This window comes from Akebia trifoliata, chromosome 3 (assembly GCF_017979445.1).
Source record: "Akebia trifoliata isolate Shusen 1 chromosome 3, ASM1797944v1, whole genome shotgun sequence".
Lineage (NCBI taxonomy): Eukaryota > Viridiplantae > Streptophyta > Magnoliopsida > Ranunculales > Lardizabalaceae > Akebia > Akebia trifoliata.
The window spans coordinates 40,676,975-40,696,461 of NC_141377.1; the positions used below are offsets into that span (position 1 = coordinate 40,676,975).

The window sequence follows — 19,487 nt, forward strand, 5'->3', positions numbered from 1 at the left end:
GGAGGATGTGGCGACAGTGGCAACGAAGGTGGGGGCGGTGACGGCGACGACAACGGTAGCGGCGGTGACGGCGACTGTGGCAACGAAGGTGGCGGCGGTGACGAACAACGGTGGAGGCGGCGATGGAGGTAAGTGAGGAAGGATGGAGGAGAACGTGGTGGTGGTGGTGGCGGAGGAGGTGAGGGATGGAGACAAATGAGAAGAAAAAAAAGAAGAATAGAGAGAGAGAAGGTGGTCGGAGACGGAGTCGACGGCGACAGCGATAACGACAACGACGAGGTTAGTGTAATGGTGGTGGTGGTGGTGGTAGTGGTGGTGGTGGTAGGGAAGAATTGAGGATGAAAAATATGGGTGGATTTCATTTTCCCACCCATATGGGTAGGAAAGTGAAATCCATGATTTAATGGACTTTTTGAATGGGGTGGAAAATGAATTTTCTTTTTCATGTGCAATCAAACACTTGAAAAATGTCATTTTCCATGGAAATTGATTTTTCACCCTATTTTCCATGTGCAATCAAACATACCCTTAAAAGAAATTGAACCCTCACTGAGGAAATTCATCATGTTGATTTTTTTATTTTTTTTGGGGTGTGTTTTTTAATTTGGGATCTGAGGTGCCAATTTGATATTTCTGCCTTGTTTCATGTTGTATGTAAAATGGGTTTTCTGTTATCTAAATGGATTACAAATTGTTATGAATCATACTGCTTTTTGATGTATAAATTTGGTTTTTTTTTTTTTTTTTTTTCTATTCTAACATATAGCTTTCAGTTTTTATAGAAAGATTTCAGTTTGATTTATTAATTCTATTTTGCTTGGTTTGGCATATGAGTAGCAAATTTGTTAAAATTGTCTTATTGTTCATATTTCTTCAATTCTGTTTTGTTTCATGTTGTATGTAAAATGAGTTTTCTATTATCTCAATGTTGTCCTCATACTAAAAAAAAAATTGGCATGTTTTGTATAAGCAACTTTCCATTCATGCTATCCTACCCCAAATTTTAGGTATGAGGCATTGATGATGATGGTTTCATGTATTGGTTTAAATTATTTTACTTTGAGACATTTGGTTCTTTGATAAATTTACTAATAAAAAAAGAAACCTCTTTGATTTGAGGTTGCCATACATAACTTTGTCTCTTCTGATCATTCATCAAGAAGAAGAAAAAAAAGTTATATGTGAGTTTCCCATTAGTTTCATAAAATGTACTATTCATAAGGCTTGAAATAGAGTTGATTGGAAAAAAAAATATATTTATTCATGTTGGGTACCAAAAGATGGTATGAGATGTGAAAAAGATGATTAAACACATATTGAGCAACAAGTATCACTAAATCGAAAGCACCATACAAATTGGACCAATATAAAATTTGGGACCAATTTTAGGTTTTGGTAGTCCACCCTAAATGTCAGAGAAAACTTGATGTAGATGTCAAACACTAGGTTTGTAATCTAGTTACACTCTTCAAAATTAATTGAACATATTGTTGAAGTCTAGTATAAGAAACTCAAATGACAACTTAAAAGATATAGGGCATAAGACAACAGTTGAAAACAATTAAAAGTATAATGTTGAGACGTAATTTTCTTTTGTGATCGGCCTACAAAAGCATACTCAAAAGTTTAGTCCCTGGATTTTCTTCTTTCCTCTGTTTCAGGCTAACAAAGTTTGACTGAATGAGCGGGACAATCACATTGGGTCTGACTAGGTATGAAGAAATTGATGGACACTGCAGATGCATCAACCAAGCTGGTAAAGAGAGAATCCATTTTCTTTTGCGAAACTCAAATTTCTTGGATTAGTCAGGAAAAAAGGGTGTTTCAACAACAAAATGTCAAGGGCAGAAGCGTCAAGATTCTGTCCTAGATTTGGATTTAATATAGATAAACTTAAATTATGGTGAGTCAAGTATTAGATTATATAGAAATGGGGATGTGACACGTTCCACACGAGGATAGGTGACTTGTAGAGCTCACAAGACAATTGTCTTGTATCACCTATCCTCTCTTATACAGGGAGGTTTCCAGGGAAAGAAAAAGCCACACAGGACAATTGTAGAGCTCACATCAATATACCTGTATAAGAGAGGATAGGTGACTTGGTCCTCTTCTTTTTTTCTTTTTTCTTTTTTATCCTGAAGAAAATTGGTTTAGTTGGAATTAGAGCTTGAATGAATGAACTTTACTAGAAGTTATTAGTTTGATTTCATCGTCCTGCTTGTGGATTCTCAACAAGAAATGCTTACAAATAATTTGTCTTTCTATGTAGTTCTTTATTTCAATTATGCAATATTGATTCTTTGAGTCCTATATTGATATGGATTTTGGCATGGCTATGTTAGGTGAGGGGAATAATAGTCATTTGACTAAAAATAATTTCTTAGTATAATATTTAGTTGGAAATGAATATTTATCATGTTCTTATAAATGGGTTTATGTGTTTATATTTTGTATCGTTGTACAAGCAAATTTTGTACTTTAGACTATGATTAATAGTCATTAACACATAATTTCTCTTCTCTTCTCTTTTTTTATGAAAGCTAACCAAACAGGAGAAACTTGATTCTTTCTCTTCTTTTCTCTTTAAATCCAAACAGGATGGAGAGAAATTAGATTTATCTTCTCTTCTCTCAATGAGTTTCTCTTTTCTTCTCTTCTCTCAATCCAAACATAGTCTAATTAGGATGATGTCAATTGCACATAAATGTGATAGAGCTTTTGAGTGATATCGAAAGGATCATGTAGAGGACCGACATTCTCATTTCATCACTTTATAAGAGGCTTAGATCCAATATGGTGTCCCATTTCTTTAAAATAGAAACGGTGTCTGCGCGTAATGTTTTAATTGAAGTATAAGTTACCTAAGGCTCCTAACAAAGCAGCTCATGCAGTCCATTTATTCTAAAAAAAAATGTGCCACATAGACACGTTCTTACGTATATGAACAATATATCGTATGGAACATGGAGTATGAACCTCTATCCTTTAAGTTGTGTTTGGATTGAGAGAAATGGAGAAAAAATAAATGACTTTCTTCATTTCTGTTGTTTGGATTGTTAAGTGGGAAAAAAAGAGAATAGAAGTGCCAAAAAAAAAAAAAATGATTAATTTTCTCTCTCCAAAAGTGGAGGGAAGAGAGAATGGAAAGAAGTTTATTAAAATATTTTATAATTTTAACTCCATCCCTAGAACTCTTTTAAGATATTTTAAAATTTTAAAATTATCCCAATTTCTCTACCATCAATTCAAACATGGGGGAGAGAAATTAAATTTCTCATCTTTTAATGGGTTTTACTTCTCTCGGGTTCTCTCAATCCAAACAAAGTGTTAGGATCCATGGTTTAGAAGAATTCTAACAAAACTATACCTAATAAAACGATTTGAAAATGGACAATCACCCAATTTTGAAATTTGAAATGCATCAATCAATGATGATTTTTTTTCTCTTTAACTTTTTTTTAAATTCTCAAAATTTTGCATATACTTCCACGTGAATTTGACACTTTTGACATCGTTGAACTCATCAATAATTATAATCGAACTCAAAATATTAATATTATTAAACGCAATAACATAAGTGATGAACTTGACAAGCCATTTTTAATTACTATCGAGTTCAACAATATTTTCATTAAAAAAAACCATCGAACTCGACAATAAAAGTGGTGAACTCGTCCCTAAGTGGTGAACTCGACAATGACAATAAAAAGTGACGAACTCAATATTGTAAATGTGATATACATATAGGGAAATGTTCAGCAACAATTTGGCAAAACATTTTTCAAAACCTGGGTTAGAGGTTTTGGAATGGGCTGATTTTTAATGAGGATGATCTCTACGGTGAGAAGATCATCATCACCAAAAATCAGCCCATTCCAAAACTTCTAACCCCATCAAAAATGGTTTACAAAAAATGGACAGTCCACGATTTGTCAACTTGTAAACTGGGGCTAGAAGTTTTGGAATGGCTGATTTTTGGTGAGGATGATCTCTTCGGCGAAGAAATCATCCTCAGCAAAAATCAGCCCATTCCAAAACCTCTAACCCATGTTTTGAAAAATGTTTTGCCAAAATGTTTGTTGCTGAACGGGACCCATATATATATATATATATATATATATATATATAGGGTCCCGTTCGGCACCCTAAGTTTACCACACACTTTAACAAACGCGTTTTGTCCTGCATGGGTTAGAAGTTTCGGAATGGGCTGATTTTTGTGAGGATGATCTCTATTTTTGTGAGGATGATCTCTATGGTGAGGAGATCATCCTCACCAAAATCAGCTCATTCCAAAACTTCTAACCCCATCAAAAATGATTTACAAAAAATGGACGGTCCACGATTTTTCAACTTGTAAACATGGGGCTAAACATTTCGGAATGGGCTGATTTTTGGGGAGGATGATCTTCTAATCATAGAGATCATCCTCACCAAAATCAGCCCATTCCAAACTTCTAACCCTAGGACAAAAACGTTTGTTAAAGTGTGTGGTAAAACTTAGGGTGCTGATATATATATATATATGGTCCGTTCGCCACCCTTAGTTTTACCACACACTTTAACAAACGCGTTTTGTGTTACATGGGTTAGAAGTTTCGGAATGAGCTGATTTTTGGTGAGGATGATCTCTATGGTGAGGAGATCATCCTCACCAAAATCAGCTCATTCCAAAACTTCTAACCCCATCAAAATTGATTTACAAAAAATGGACGGTCCACGATTTTTCAACGTGTAAACATGGGGCTAAACATTTCGGAATGGGCTGATTTTTGGGGAGGATGATCTTCTAATCATAGAGATCATCCTCACCAAAAACCAGCTCATTCCAAGACTTCTAACCCATGTAGGACAAAAAACGTTTGTTAAAGTGTGTGGTAAAACTTAGGGTGCTGAACATTTCCCTATATATATATGGGAAATGTTCAGCACCCTAAGTTTTAATATATAGGGAAATGTTCAGCACCCTAAGTTTTACCACACACTTTAACAAACGTTTTTTGTCCTACATGGGTTAGAAGTCTTGGAATGAGCTGATTTTTGGTGAGGATGATCTCTATGATTAGAAGATCATCCTCCCCAAAAATCAGCCCATTCCGAAATGTTTAGCCCCATGTTTACACGTTGAAAAATCGTGGACCGTCCATTTTTTGTAAATCAATTTTAATGGGGTTAGAAGTTTTGGAATGAGCTGATTTTTGGTGAGGATGATCTCCTCACCATAGAGATCATCCTCACCAAAAATCAGCCCATTCCGAAACTTCTAACCCATGCAGGACAAAACGCGTTTGTTAAAGTGTGTGGTAAAACTTAGGGTGCCGAACGGGACCCTATATATATATAGGGTAGCGTTATTTGGCCAACAGTTTGGCAAACACATTTTTCAAAACATGGGTTAGAGGTCTTGGAATGGGCTGATTTTTGGTGAGGATGATCTCTACGGTGAGGAGATCATCCTCACAAAATCAACCCATTCCAAGACCTCTAACCCATGTTTTGAAAAAGTGTTGCCAAAATGTTGGCCAAATAACGGGACCCATATATATATATATATATATATATATAGATATATATATATTTTTTTCATTTTTTCAAGTTCAATACTAAGTAAAATTTTGAAATACCCAAAATATATATTATGGTTGCAAATAAAAAGTTACGATGTAATTGTCAAAAAATTTAGAATCTCATCTTCGTTCTTCATTTTTCAAATAAATCATCAAAATAAATAAATAAAAATAAACCCAATTGTTCATAATTAAGGATATATCATTCTTCATTCGTCATTCACAATAATAATAAAAATTGTCGAAAATAATCGAAATTGTCGTTGAAGAACCTAATTATGTGAAGAAAATGAGAAAAATGTTACTTTGGATATTTCAAAAACATTATAACAAGAGGTGAGGTTCAGCAAAACCAAAAATTTACTAGACTATTAAGATACCATCCAAATAAAAAGTTACGATGTAATTGTCAAAAAATTTAGAATCTTATCTTCGTTCTTCATTTTTCAAATAAATCATCAAAATAAATAAATAAAAATAAACCCAATTGTTCATAATTAAGGATATATCATTCTTCATTTGTCATTCACAATAATAATAAAAATTGTCAAAAATAATCGTAATTGTCGTTGAACCTAATTATGTGAAGAAAATGAGAAAAATGTTATTTTGGATATTTCAAAAACATTATAACAAGAGATGAGGTTCAGCAAAACCAAAAATTTACTAGACTATTAAGATACCATCCAAAACTTATAAACTATTTAGAAAGGAACCCCTCCACCATTGTCCTTTAAGTTTCCCTTATTTATTGTATTTATAGTCATGTATTACACCTCTATCATTGCAAGAACAAGAACATGGATTCAACCACAGAAGAGTGAATTATTGTTGTACACGAGACAACTAGAATTCATTCGATCTTTGTTGCCATTTCATGTTGAATAGATGTTGAATTGTATATTGGTCTTTATTTTATAGAGTTAACATTTTAGAAAGATTACCTTCGCAACAAATTACTATAACTCATCCCACCTATGCATCAATCAACATTTTCCATAACTCTTGTTTGTCGAGGACCTTAAATTCACAGGTTTTGGAGCAACACGTTCATCCTTACCCAAAAAGAACATTAGATCCAGGAAACGATGTTTTCCAGATCACGGTGTTGGAATACGTACCAGATGAAACTGCATGGAAGGGATATTTTGACTCAATGGTTGGAACCTACAAGGTGATGCCAAGAACAAAGCATTCAGATTGTGCCCTTGATATTTACAATTGGATAGTAATAAAATGTGTGGAATTGCCTAGCAAAAGAAAAAAGACAAATGAGTCTAGTCAGACCATGGTCTATCCAAATGTATCATTTGATTCAAATAGAGCAGAAATTATGATGTTCCATGGTAGCATGTTTGAACTCATTTTCGAAGGTGCCAACTTGTCTAAGTTGGTAAGGCGCGTGGAGTGTTGATCCCACAACCTAAGTTCAAAATCCGTTAAACCCACATTCATGCTGACAACTAAACCCTTACTTGCCTAGCAAAAAAAAAAAAACGACGAGAAAGGAAAAAACAACTGTTTGAAATCATTCTTAAACCAAGACCTATGTTGAGCAAGCGATTTCAAAACCATACAAGAACGGTACATGTGACTAACTATTATCTTTACAGCAAGTTAACAGAACCCAAGGTGTATCTACAGAATCAATGGGCAAGGTACAATGAAACTTAAGACAAAATTTCTCGAGTTCACCTTGAGATTCAACCATCTTGGTACTGTCATAGACTCAGTTGTCAAGGTATAGCATTCCTTCAGGCACGATCTTCAAGTATGCATTGGAAACCACCATTTGGAAATGGAAAAGACCAATTGAGTCAGACGAATCAAGGTATCCCCTTATAAAGAATTGATTAATTAAATTTGATCACGGATCTAACTATAGGAAAGTAAAACTAGAAGTCCGAGGCATACCTACTACTACTCAACTGCTGTGGTAACATCCTCAGTGCGAGGGGGTCTCCACTTACGATTTAAGTGATCAGAGCTCCTCTGTTCCACTACTTTATGTGTATCAAGTTTCTTATCAATGAGGTTCAGCAACTCTTGCAAGCCAACTCCCATTATTGCTGAGGTTTCCACTCGGTTAACATCTTGAGGTTGAGAATGCGAATCTCCATCCGTTGTCTTCAAGTCCTCAGAGGACGCACCTTGTAGGTCATCCAGAATACTTCCGTCCTCCAAGGAATAGTCTTGTTGGTCATCCACAGTCCCTTGATTCTCTCTCAATAATGGGTCAGTCTCTATGTCATCCTCATCAATAAACTCTCCAGATGACAGCTCAGATTCCATACCAACCTCTCCTTCCACAAAACCATCAGCCTCGTCACCTTCAACTTCATCTAGAGAGTCATCAACGCCAATTTCCTTTCCTCGGAGATCAACCTAAGCAGGTCTTAGAAGTCAGTTCACATCATGTTTAATACCAAAACCTAAAATCATGAAAATACCATAATGATCTGTGCCCATGAGAGAGATTAGAGATAAGGAAAAGGGAAAAATCGAAGCCCATTTTAAGGGAGAATCAATCAATAAAGTGGAGAGCAGTACTTTATTCCAAACTTCGATCATATTCTGAAGCTTATCCTCAGAAACCCCAATCTGCTGCAGTACTTGGAGTACACTTAACCGTTGTTCTTCAAGATCAAGTGCGCTGGAGTCTAACACATGCTGCGCCAATTTGAAACAAGTCATTTAGATACCATTCAGTTGTCTACTGTTATAACTGACGGAAAAATCAGTTCAGTTGGTCAAGTTAGTCAAAATAATATTACTGGAGAAAAAAGAAGGGAAATCACTCCCAAACCCAGTGCCTTATCGCTTTGATAGGGTGCTCTATTTTTATCTCTGTTTTCATTTTTCCAAACAGTATTTGTCAGGCCAAACTATCCCTAGGCATTAATGGTGGGGGTATATTAACTATGTTGCTACAGACGCATGCACCCACGCATTCTCTATAATTTACTTCCTACATTTCATTCCTTGGAATGAGTTCCAGCTACCATCATCATCATAATCAAAGCCTTACCCCAAAGATTTGAGGTCAGCTAAATGAACATGTTCCTCCATTCCACTCAGTCCAAGGCCGCATCTTCTGTTATGAGTTCCAGCTACCAAAGCCTGGTATTTTTAATCAAGTCCCAAGTCTCAACAGCAAGAAAGACCAAACCAAGGGGGGCAGAAATTTATCTCAATGTGCCAGATAATTACTTTCACGTGTATAAACAGTAATGTATTTTTTTCTGAATTCAGTGTATCAATGCAATTCCCAAGTATAATGTAGCAGATTCACTTTCCGGTGTACAAACACTAATGTATGTTTTTCTGATTTTGATGTATCAATGCAATTCCCACTTATACTTATCCTAAAAAATGCAATACACACAATGTATTACTTTCAAATAACATTTTTAAGCATGCCCAAGTGAATTGCAAGAAATCTTGGAAAGAATTTAATCTATTCTTTTTGTTTGTGTACTCATAAGTGCCAATGAGTACGTCAACTCAATGACAACGTGGTGTACAAAGTCTTTATGCATGCATGTTGCCTATCAGTGTGAAATGCTAAGGTCGGCCTGTCACTCTACAACATGGATGGCAGTATTGAAATACATGGGGTGTGACTATAAAGGTGTTTCTAAGGTTAAGAAGTACTGGGTATAGGCGGTATTTCACTTTCGCACTTTCACACTCATTATAATCAATATGGGTTCCGATATGTCATATAGTTGCGTTTGCTCCAGGAGGGATATATACATATGAAAATTTTATCCCCAACTTTTTCTACCTTTTTTTCAATAAATTCCATTAACTATTAAAAATAAAATAAGTAAAACCTTCACAAATCTATAGACTGTTTATACAAAGGATGCATCACACATTAAATAAGGTTCTTGGGAAATGGACACGCATCGCAGGCAACATGCACCCAATCCATCTTTGTGATACAAATCAGGGAAGCAAGAAATTTTTTTTTATATAAAAAAAAAAAAAAGGTAAGAGAGATGCAAGATTATTCATACCACAAGAAGGTCTGCTTCCACCACTTCTTCCAAGGTTGCATGAAATGCCTCCACCAACTGCAAAACATATCAACCTGAAACATCAGTCAAGTAAAATCATCGATAATAGTTAACAAATGAACAAACATACCAATCAATAAACAAAATGTACCACAGGTAGCACTTCCTGATACCTGCACAGGTAAGTCCGAGATAAACCCTACTGTATCACTAAGAAGTACTTTCCTCCTGCACATTAGACAACTCGAAAAGACCTTTAAACAGTCTCAACGATCATTGCAAAAGTATATTCAAACAAAGAGGGCCAATTCTCGTCAAATTTAAGAATATCATAAAAATAATGACTTCTAGAACTTCTCATTGTTGATCATATTACCCTGATGGAAGAATCACATTTCTTAATCGAGGATCCACTGTTGCAAATAATCTGCAAAAATTTAAATTGCATGATTACACTCGACATCAGTCTACACAAGAAATAGCATTTTGTGGGATAGAAATACCGATCATCGCTGTATAGGTCACTGTCTGTAAGTGCATTAACTAGAGTAGATTTCCCCTGTTGCAACGAACCATGTCCAAAACCAAGTAGTTTAGTTAAACCGTCAGCTTTCAGTTATATAGGGATCAAACAAGATTATTTGCTTCTTCTTTAGAAACTAAGAAATCAAAGAAGGACGTCACGGTGGAGTTAGGACTACACACCGCATTTGTGTACCCGACAATGGCAACAGTAGCTAGGCCTTGTCCTTGTGATCCTCCACGCCTCCTGCGAGAAGCACGTTGCAGAGCCCGAGTGCGACGTACCTCTTCAATTAGGGATAGTAAATGACTTCGCCGTTCTAGAATTCTGAAAATTTGAGTCCATGAAGAATTAGATGAACATATTGATGCATAGAAGTCTATAAATTCAACGGTACAGATTACAGACAGAAACCACTAAACAGGTGGAGGCTTCCATCCATTGATTAAAGATCCACTAAAGCACCAATGCACTGTATAGAAGTATGTATGCTATGAATATATGTTGATAACCAATAATTTATGCCAGATGGTTACCTCTCTTCATTATAATTATCAAACAAGGTAGCCTAATATTTAACTCTACGTGTTTTCACCACCTGCTCACGAAAATGCAAAAAAAAAAAAAAAAAAAAAAAAGGAAGAAGAAGAATAAAAAATGAAAGAATCTAAAAGATCGTTTGTCAGAAAATTCAAGACAGGAAGGAGAAATTCAGATTATAAAGGAGAACAAAAATTCAGAAGAAAGTTCGCCAGTAATGGAGTTCACCAGCAATTTTTATATTCTTGGATGCCTCTCCTTCCTTGATTATTGAGGATGAGATTTCTAGTCCCCTAAGAAAAAGTTAGAAAGGATCTTGATGGAGTCTAAATCCTTTGCAGTGGAGAAAATCAGGAGTGGTCGTACCAAGCTAACTAAGAATAGTAGAAGGTGGAAGAGTTGCAAACCATTTACCCCAAAAGACCGCCTTGATGGGGAAGGCGCAACTATGAATATAAGAGGGTCATGGGTCAAATTGGGGCACGATACGTGAGCACATGACACCCAGTGGTGGAAGCAGATAACACAACACTCAAAACTCCCCCACCCATAAAGGTGGAAAATTCCATCGAGGAGATTCGAACCGACTTATACGAACCTAGCGCTTTGATACCATGTTGACAAACCATTTACCCCAAAAAACCGATCTGATAATGAAGGCACAACTACGAATATAAGAAGCTCATAGGTCGAATTGGGGCAAGAGATGTGAGCACGTGACACCCGAGAGCAGAGGCAGATAACACAACACCCAATAGGCAGGAAAACCTGAATTTATCATCAAACGTTATAGATTGGCCTTCACGAACTCTTGAAGACACCCCAAGGGGGATACTCCGTACCTCTGTGGAGTTTTAAGTTGAAAGCTAATGGTGATGGGCCTTTCTGGGACTGATGGAGTTCACTCCTAGTGGTTGTGATAGGGTTTTCTTTCAAAAGGTTGGAACAGGAATGCACTGAAAGGATTGACAAAAGACAACTGGTGTCGCCACCCACTTGCGGACGGCTTCCATTAAATAGCTCAGATAACACCTTTTCAGGCAAGGTCTTGGAAGGCAATTCTGATTGGTCAATAAACATACATTTCAATGCTATTTCTTTTTGTAATCATTAGTTTAGCCAAAGAAGTTGCAAGGAGAAAAAAAAATGGATTTATTTTGGAAGGTTGCAGCGACATCAAGGTTAGTGACTCTGGCCCCTGTATTACCATCAATGACAAGGGCATTGTGAGCAGAGCAAATCCTATCCTGATGGGGGGAAGGAGGAGCTTGGTGGAGAGATTTGATGGAGGTGATTAGAGTTCAAAAAACAACGCAAGAATGAGTAACAAAAGTCTGACAGGTGCTAGAAAGTGTGGCAATGACGAAAATGAGAGAGGAATTACTCCTCTTTTGCATTCCTTGGAGATTCAAGTCAATTAAATTATAACCCAAGGTAAGAGGGAGCTTCAGGAAACATAACTTTTTATGGATTGATGGTCTCCATGGGTGGGTTGTCTCTGGAAGAAGAGGTGGACAAAAAGTACTGGATGTGTGTTTGGCAATCCCCTTCATTTATGGAGTTTGTCTGTTTTCCAGGCAACAGGGGAAGTGTCTGGGGCGTTAGCATGGGATGATTTGGACACATTGAACACGAAGAATATTGAATAAAGCAGGACTGCTACGGAGAGTAGGTAAGATCCTTCACAAAATCATTGTGTGGACTGAGTCGACGGTGGCATCCTGTAATTGCCCAGTCTCTGGATAACAATTGTGGAATTCACATGTAGATCTCGGTCAAACCATTGTCCTGAATATACCTTATACAGAAGAAGATTCCCTAGTGGAATAACTGTGAGTTGGTTTTGAGATCTTGGTCATGGTGTGATCCTGATGCCCTTAGCCTGAGGTCCCTGAATTCAATTGGTGCAATTATGTTTCAAGGTTTTCAAACTACAAGGAGCCTCCCATCATCTTAGCCATTGGTAAAATTAGCTTATCGAGTCAATAAAGAGGTATTTGGGCAGAAGAAATCCTATCTCATGGGAAGATTGGTGGGGAGATTTCATAGAGGTGATAATGATAAGTTTCAACACAATGCAAGAATGGGTAAATAAAGTCAAAGTGCCAGCATATGCGATCCTCACTTGCTCCTCTTTTGCTACCCTTAGTAAAAGAGGGATGCATAACTTTTTTCGATAAATGGTCTCCAGAGAAGAACCAACAATCAGAGTTCACAATGAAATGGTAATAAGTACTTGAATAATGAAACAGAGCTTCTACATTAAATGATCAAACAATAGCATGGAGCACACCTTCGTCGTTGGAGCTGGAGTTCAGTTTCTCCAGCACCACTAATAAAACCGCGACCCCCACTTCCTCTCCTGAAATGATAGTCATCCACATCAGCAAATGTTAGAAGACTGATAGAAATGCTTAATTAGAATATTATATTTAATTTGTTCCATGGAGCATCTAAACTTCATTGTGAAACCAAAAAAAAACTAACATTAAGCAGTTCTAGAAGATATCATTCTTTTAATGATTATATAAGATAAGAGACTTTGCTGCCAAAGAAAGGAAGCAACTCAAAAGATGGGATAGTATATTGAAAACGCATTGAGCAGTGATGACTTCTGTTAAAGAAAATTTTCAAAAAAGACGACAAAAAAAGTCATCTTAAAAAAACCAAAACACACATTCAGAACAGATTTTGATGTAAAAAAATTCTGCCTCGTGGACCCATGTACGGAAAGCAAATGAAGTCTACTAAATAAAGTTAAAAGCCCATGTTCCTCAGCATGCAAGCAATTAACGTGTTTCTATCTAGAACAAATGTAGTTGCTTCATCAATCAGCCTAACATGCATGATGTATGGAAGAGTTAGTCAAGCTATGGAAGATTGTTGAGGCCTCATATCTCTAGCTTAGAACCTAGGTCCGAGGAGTAGATGTATCCAGGAGAGAGAAAATTTCAAAACTTATATAGAGACATAGATTTGGTTGCGAGAAAATACAACTTTAGTTTTGGGTTTCCCATTGAAGGGTATGTACTCAGATGGGTTTTATTGTATTTCACTTTTTTAAAATTTTGCCTCGTATGTTTCTCGATCTGGAGATAAATGCACTGAAACATAATCCTTGAACCAAATCCAAGTTATGAGAAGATTTTGTGTCTTTCTTGCACATATCTCTCTAATCTTTCACAACTGTCAGCATACTTATAGCCAGAAATTCATTGAGGTTGTAAACTCACCCTCGAGCACTAACAACCTCAGCCTCTCCAGTTGCTCCAAAAGTAAGTCGTCCACTAGGACCACGTACACGAACAAGTCTAGTCCTTCTGTACATTAGAGCTGCTAACTCCGACTGTTAAAATGAAAAGAACCTCAGAAGTTGCAAAGGATCCACATAAGAAATTCCTCAAGACTAAAGTTGAAATGAAACTATGGTGTCATAATAACTCAGAGAGAACCTAATAAAAATACCTGTAACTTTGCTTCCTTCGTTTCAGCATGAGCATTGAATATCTCTATTATAAGGCCCACACGATCTAAAACAGGCATGCCCCAAGCCCGCTGCACTAGGAAAATAACAGAAATGGTACCATTTTTCAACTTTGTTCAGATAGATATAATCAGGATGGTAAAGCCTAAAAAAACTTGGGGAAAAACTTGAACTGGAGCAACGTACCTCCAAATTTCGCTGCTGAATACCCGAAAGAATTGAATTTACGAAAACCGCATCCAATCCGACCTGTCAAAACTATACAGCTATGGTCAAACTTACACAAGTATAATGCTATGAATTGTCTAATCACTTGAATAATGAATCCAGACGAAAAACTTAAATCACTTTTGAAAAAGGAATCCTTTCTTGCCTCCGATTCCATGGCATTAAGATGGCATTTAATAGTTTCCACCGTCCCAGGTCCAAAGTATGTGTCTACCACAAAACAAAAACGGAATAATCCCAATGTCAACATCAAAATCCACCAAGCCAGAATCAGGGATAAATTAAATCAGAAAAAATAAAAATCCCGCACCAGGTGATTTCGCATTATAATTATCAGTTGAAGATCAATAAACCAGTGATCGGTGTGAACCAAAAACTAATCTACAGTTCCAAAATTCAGACAGTATATCTATCTAGCTAACAAATTAATTAATTAATCAATACAATAGAGTAAACAGACCTAAGAACAATATTCGAAGAAAAACATCAAATGTCAAGCCTTCTAGATGGTACACCATGATTTAATCATGTAACAATCAAATTGTGATCGGTCACCCCAAACACAAAACTATAAACTAGATTAACCAAAACCAAAATCCATCACCAACCCATTTCAAATTCCATCTCAAACTAGAAGAATACACAGTAAAGCACCAATTTCACTTGAAGTTTATCAAAGATGCAGGAAACCTTGTTAAACCACAATCTGCAGAGCTTGTTTGGATTAGTTTTAGTAACATTATGATGTTAATACTACTAGGAGTTAATTAGAATGTTAATTGACCAAAAGAAATTGAATTTGGTTAAGTGCTGGAAATCTACATGTAGGAGTGCATAGATACGTGTGATTTAAGTCAGAGTGAGTAGTGTAGAAGAGGTCTTACAGTAGAGTGTAGTTTAAGGAAAGCTTGAGGTGTAGGTGAGATATTTTATTTGTTAAAGGAAATGATAGAATCGGAGATTTGATAAAGGTTGTATGCATATGAGCACTACAATACATTATTTATACATATATATAAACAAAACAAAAAAGACCTGAGTTTTTTTTTTTTTGATCGGTAAAGATAATTTTATTAAGAGAAGAAAAAGCAAAGGGGGTCGTGGGGACCAACCCAAAACAAAGAAAAAGAAACAAGAAAAAGGAAAGGCAAACAACAAAAAACAAAACAAAAGGCTCTCACGACAACAAGCAAACCCTATCCCATCGCCCAATAAAATCTTTAAAAAAAAAACCCTTAAATTCCTTATAAAAATTACTCCAATAGAACATGAGCTCCAAAATAGAAAAAACTAATCCTTCCATCGTAGTCTCTTTCCCCTCAAAAATGCATTGATTGAAATGTTTCCAAATTCCACAACAAACCACGAAAGGAAACAAGTTTTGAACTCGTGGAGAATGAGACAAGAGTTTTTTGTAGGGGTGGGCAATGGGTCGTGTCATGTCGTATTGAGATAAGGATATTATGAAAATTTACCAAACCCAAACCGAAACAATAAGTTTCATTTCCACCACCAAAAATAAAATACGATAACTAAAAATAAAGTCACACAACTGTAAACTAAGTTCAATGGTGAAAAATAACTTTCTTTTGAATCTTTTTTCCTAAGTTAATAGAATTTTGTCCTTTACAACCATGTGGCATCTAATCATGTTTTTAGATGTCATAACGTGATGTGGTCAAAAAACTTTCCTTACTAACTTAGAAAGGTAAGTGTTTTTCATTATTATTTTATTATTGGCTAAGCAAAGTGTATTTCATTGTCACGTGAGACATACTAGGCTACTAGCCTTATTTAGTAAGATCTTAAATCTTAATAAGGGTGTTTTTGCCCTCATGAATCACCATATTAGGAATCAAACACTACATCCTCCAGATTTCAATGAAAAAATATAAATATAAATAAATAAATTTCTTAGTAAGAAAAGTGTTTTCTATTGGGATAGGCTACTCATGCCCACAATACGCTCACCATGCCCACTTAATTTAAAAAATATAAAGTTACATTTTACCCTTCTCCATACACCCACCATCTTCTCCATCTATTCATCGGAAAATCCAAACCATCTTTTCTATCCATTCTCTCATTCTTCTCCACTATCTACCTCTCTCTCCCCCTCAATTTTCTTGTTCAACTTCATCTCCCTTTGAGTTTGTGAGAGGCTGAATCAATGGATATTAGGTTTTAAGGTTTTTTCTTTCAAAATCTTCTTTTTTTATTTTTTATTTTTTTGCATTTAATCATCAAAGATGGCGGAAAAATCACCATTAAAACCTTTAAAAACGACGATTTCGAATCAAAGAACTCAAAGTTTTTTACAGTTCAGTTTGGTAGGTTTAGACCGAACTTGTTTTAGTAAATTCGGTTTGAACCTACCATACATAACTTCCTACCAAACATACAAAATCATTTCGATGGAAACCTACTAAAGCACTGAAAAACAAGTTACGTTCTTTGATAGATATTGTTTGGTAGGTTCAGTAGGAAGTTATGTTGAATAGGTACCTACTGAATGTTCTAAAACAAGTTTGGTATGAACTTACCGAATAGAACTGTAAAAAAAAACTCCGAGTTCTTCAATTCAAAATTGTCGTTTTTGAAGGTTTTAATAGTGATTTTTCCATGTTTTTTATGATTAAATGCAAAAAAGTAAAATAATAATAATAATAATAATAATAAGATTTTGAAAGGAAAAAAAGAACCTTGAAACCTAATATCTATGGATTCAACCTCTCATAAACTCAAAAGGAGATAGATATGAAGAGAAAGAGAAAGAGAAAGAAGAAGAAGAAGAAGGATGAGGAGGATAAAAGAAAATGGGTTTTTGTTTGATGGTCTATGGAGAAGATGGTGGGTGTGGAAAGTAATTCAATGAGGGTATTAGTGGAAAGTATTGTGGGCGCAGAGAGCACGTAGGTGGGCGAATTGAGTAAGTGGGCGCGAATAACTTGTCCCTTTTTTATTTTCAAACTAAAAGCTTAATCATTGATTATTTGTAAAATATCTAAAAACACCCTCTATATTTTATAGAATTTTAAAAAATGTATTATGAAAAAGTTCTAGGAAATTCTAACAAAAAAATGAGTATATATTTAAAACTACACGCTAATGACAGAATAACTAAACGTGACAAAAGGGGTTAAGCGGGTTGACACCCCTAACCCAGACCTGACCCATTTAATAATCATGTTAGATGGGTTGACACTATTATGATCCAAACCCACTAATTTCGTGTCGTTTTCGAGTTGCATCCGCGGGGTCATGTTAAGATTGCTAACCCCTAGTTTTTTTAATGGTGTTTTGGTTCAAATGTCAGATAATTCAATTTATTGAGAGTATGTGTTCCAGCTCTAACATTTGGTATCCAAGCATAAGAGAATTGAGTTTTCAAAGGTTATGATAAGACAAGGAATTTGATTTATTGAGACAGGTGGGTTTCACTTCCAACATTGCTATCAGAGCTTCACAGAATTGAGTATATTATAAGAGCAGATACAAGTATCTATAGTTGACAATTTAGTCTTGGTAACCAGGTGTGATAATTTATAAGGGAGCCACACTATATGTGCTCACATAACTCACGGATTAGAACTGATGAACAATGTGGAGATGTCAAGGAACCAATGGGCATGACTCCCAAAGGTTGATAAGATAGATGAGTTGATGTTGTTTGCATGAAGAAGTTTGATGAGATTTTCAAACAATTAAGAATTTCCATATGTGTTGAGGTTTTGGACAAATAAAATTTGTCCAAAATGGTTTTACATTGCTACAATTTAACTACAAATTCACCACCCACTGACATGAATCCTAATCAGAACGACTTGGCAGGTGAGGCGGGCCTTGATTCCAACAATTGGTATCAGAGAGGATACAAGTATCCAGTGTTGAAGTTTTCTAGAAATGGGTTTCGGTTCCACCAATGTGTAAGTGTGATTAATAAAATGTGAAGAATTAAAAAATAAGATATCAAATCAAATTTCAACCTGAGTGCGCCTTGGACGATCTAGCGGCTGGGTTTTGAACAACAAGATGAGGTGGCGACTTCTTCTCACCAAATTCGCATCCAAAGTATCCATCCCTCTGTTCTTCCAGAGAATTCGCGAGGTTCATTGCTTCGGAAAGCTTGGCCTGCAAAACGAAATCAGGCCGAAGACGAGGTTGAACAACAAACAACTTAGGAGGGCTTTCTGGATCTCTATTGTGCACGAATTCATCTTCTAATTCGTCTTCGTTCCTATTTCTAGATGAATGCGAGAAGGGAGAAGAATGGATCGAAATTGATGGTGATGAGTGGATTGGAATTCTGATAAAGGGGAAGTGGAGAAGATTTGGGGTTGAAGACTGGAAGGAGAGAGAGAAATAGGTTAGGGTTTGAGAGAGAGATCTAAGTGGAGATCGTAAGAGCTTGATAGTTCTGAACATTTGTGTGTCTGTCCTTCGATTTCTCGTGGCTTTTCTTTGTGTTTTGGTTTTGCTGAGGTTCGTGAAATCAAATGCTTTCTTTTTAGATCAGTGCAGTCCACCAGACATATGTTACCTGATTCGTGGGTTCGCTTGATTAGAATTCGGATTCGCGGATCACGGTTCGTCCATTAAGAATGAATTGGCAATCTTAATAGTGTCAACCTGTGTAGCAAGATTATTGGATGGGTCGGATCTGAGTTACGGACATCAACCCATTTAACTCATTTTGACATGTTTAGTTATTCTGTCATTAACATATATTTTTAATTTTTAAATATATCAAATAGTTAGGTCCGGCATGGTATCATCACGAAATATCGCAAATATGATTACGTTTCATGTGGGCCCCACAAAAAAAGATAGTAAAAAGTCGTAAAACAATCGATTTTGTTAGTAAAGTTTTACGATCAAAAAAGTAGTGAAAACGTTTATTGCCCACTGTTGAAACAAAATTTTATTCAAACTCTTTTAGTACTCTCTTCTTCCCCAATCAATCTCTCTCTCTCACGTGGAGAAAAATATGCTCAGTCACCCTTGATTTTTTTTTCTCCCAAATCCATCATCTACTTTGATTTTCTTCCTTAAGATTTAATCACTTTCAAACATCAAGAGCAAAAGTCCCTTGATTTTTTTTCTCCCAAATCCATCATCTA

General features: G+C 36.0%; 1 protein-coding gene across 7 annotated transcripts; it reads right to left on the bottom strand.

Annotated features, from left to right (window-relative positions):
* Positions 1–6,401: 6,401 nt before the first annotated feature.
* Positions 6,402–18,958, bottom strand: LOC147406965 (GTP-binding protein, HflX). 7 transcript variants are annotated; one of them, XM_086435315.1, is made up of 15 exons: positions 18,354–18,949; positions 14,488–14,577; positions 14,326–14,397; positions 14,121–14,215; positions 13,889–14,001; positions 12,949–13,017; positions 10,298–10,442; positions 10,096–10,151; positions 9,969–10,019; positions 9,766–9,820; positions 9,593–9,649; positions 8,121–8,240; positions 7,485–7,955; positions 7,266–7,335; positions 6,402–6,737 (listed from the first exon to the last, which is right to left on the bottom strand). In XM_086435315.1, the coding sequence occupies exons 1-13, from the start codon at positions 18,790–18,792 to the stop codon at positions 7,491–7,493; spliced, it is 1,827 nt and encodes a 608-aa protein (XP_086291441.1). In that variant the 5' UTR covers positions 18,793–18,949; the 3' UTR covers positions 6,402–6,737; positions 7,266–7,335; positions 7,485–7,490. The 7 variants fall into 7 exon arrangements, with proteins under 7 accessions (XP_086291441.1, XP_086291443.1, XP_086291447.1 ...); XM_086435317.1 differs by having other exon boundaries at positions 14,121–14,210; positions 14,326–14,388; positions 14,513–14,577; positions 18,354–18,947; XM_086435321.1 differs by lacking the exon at positions 18,354–18,949 and having other exon boundaries at positions 14,326–14,388; positions 14,513–14,529.
* Positions 18,959–19,487: the final 529 nt, after the last annotated feature.

Coding starts and splice junctions, on each gene's coding strand:
- LOC147406965 (XM_086435315.1), bottom strand. CDS start 18,792: ATGTTCAGAACTATCAAGCTCTTACGATCTCCACTTAGATCTCTCTCT. Junction 14,578..18,353: donor ATCGTCCAAGGCGCACTCAG/GTTGAAATTTGA, acceptor GTTTTGTGGTAG/ACACATACTTTGGACCTGGG. Junction 9,650..9,765: donor TCTCGGACTTACCTGTGCAG/GTATCAGGAAGT, acceptor TATGTTTTGCAG/TTGGTGGAGGCATTTCATGC.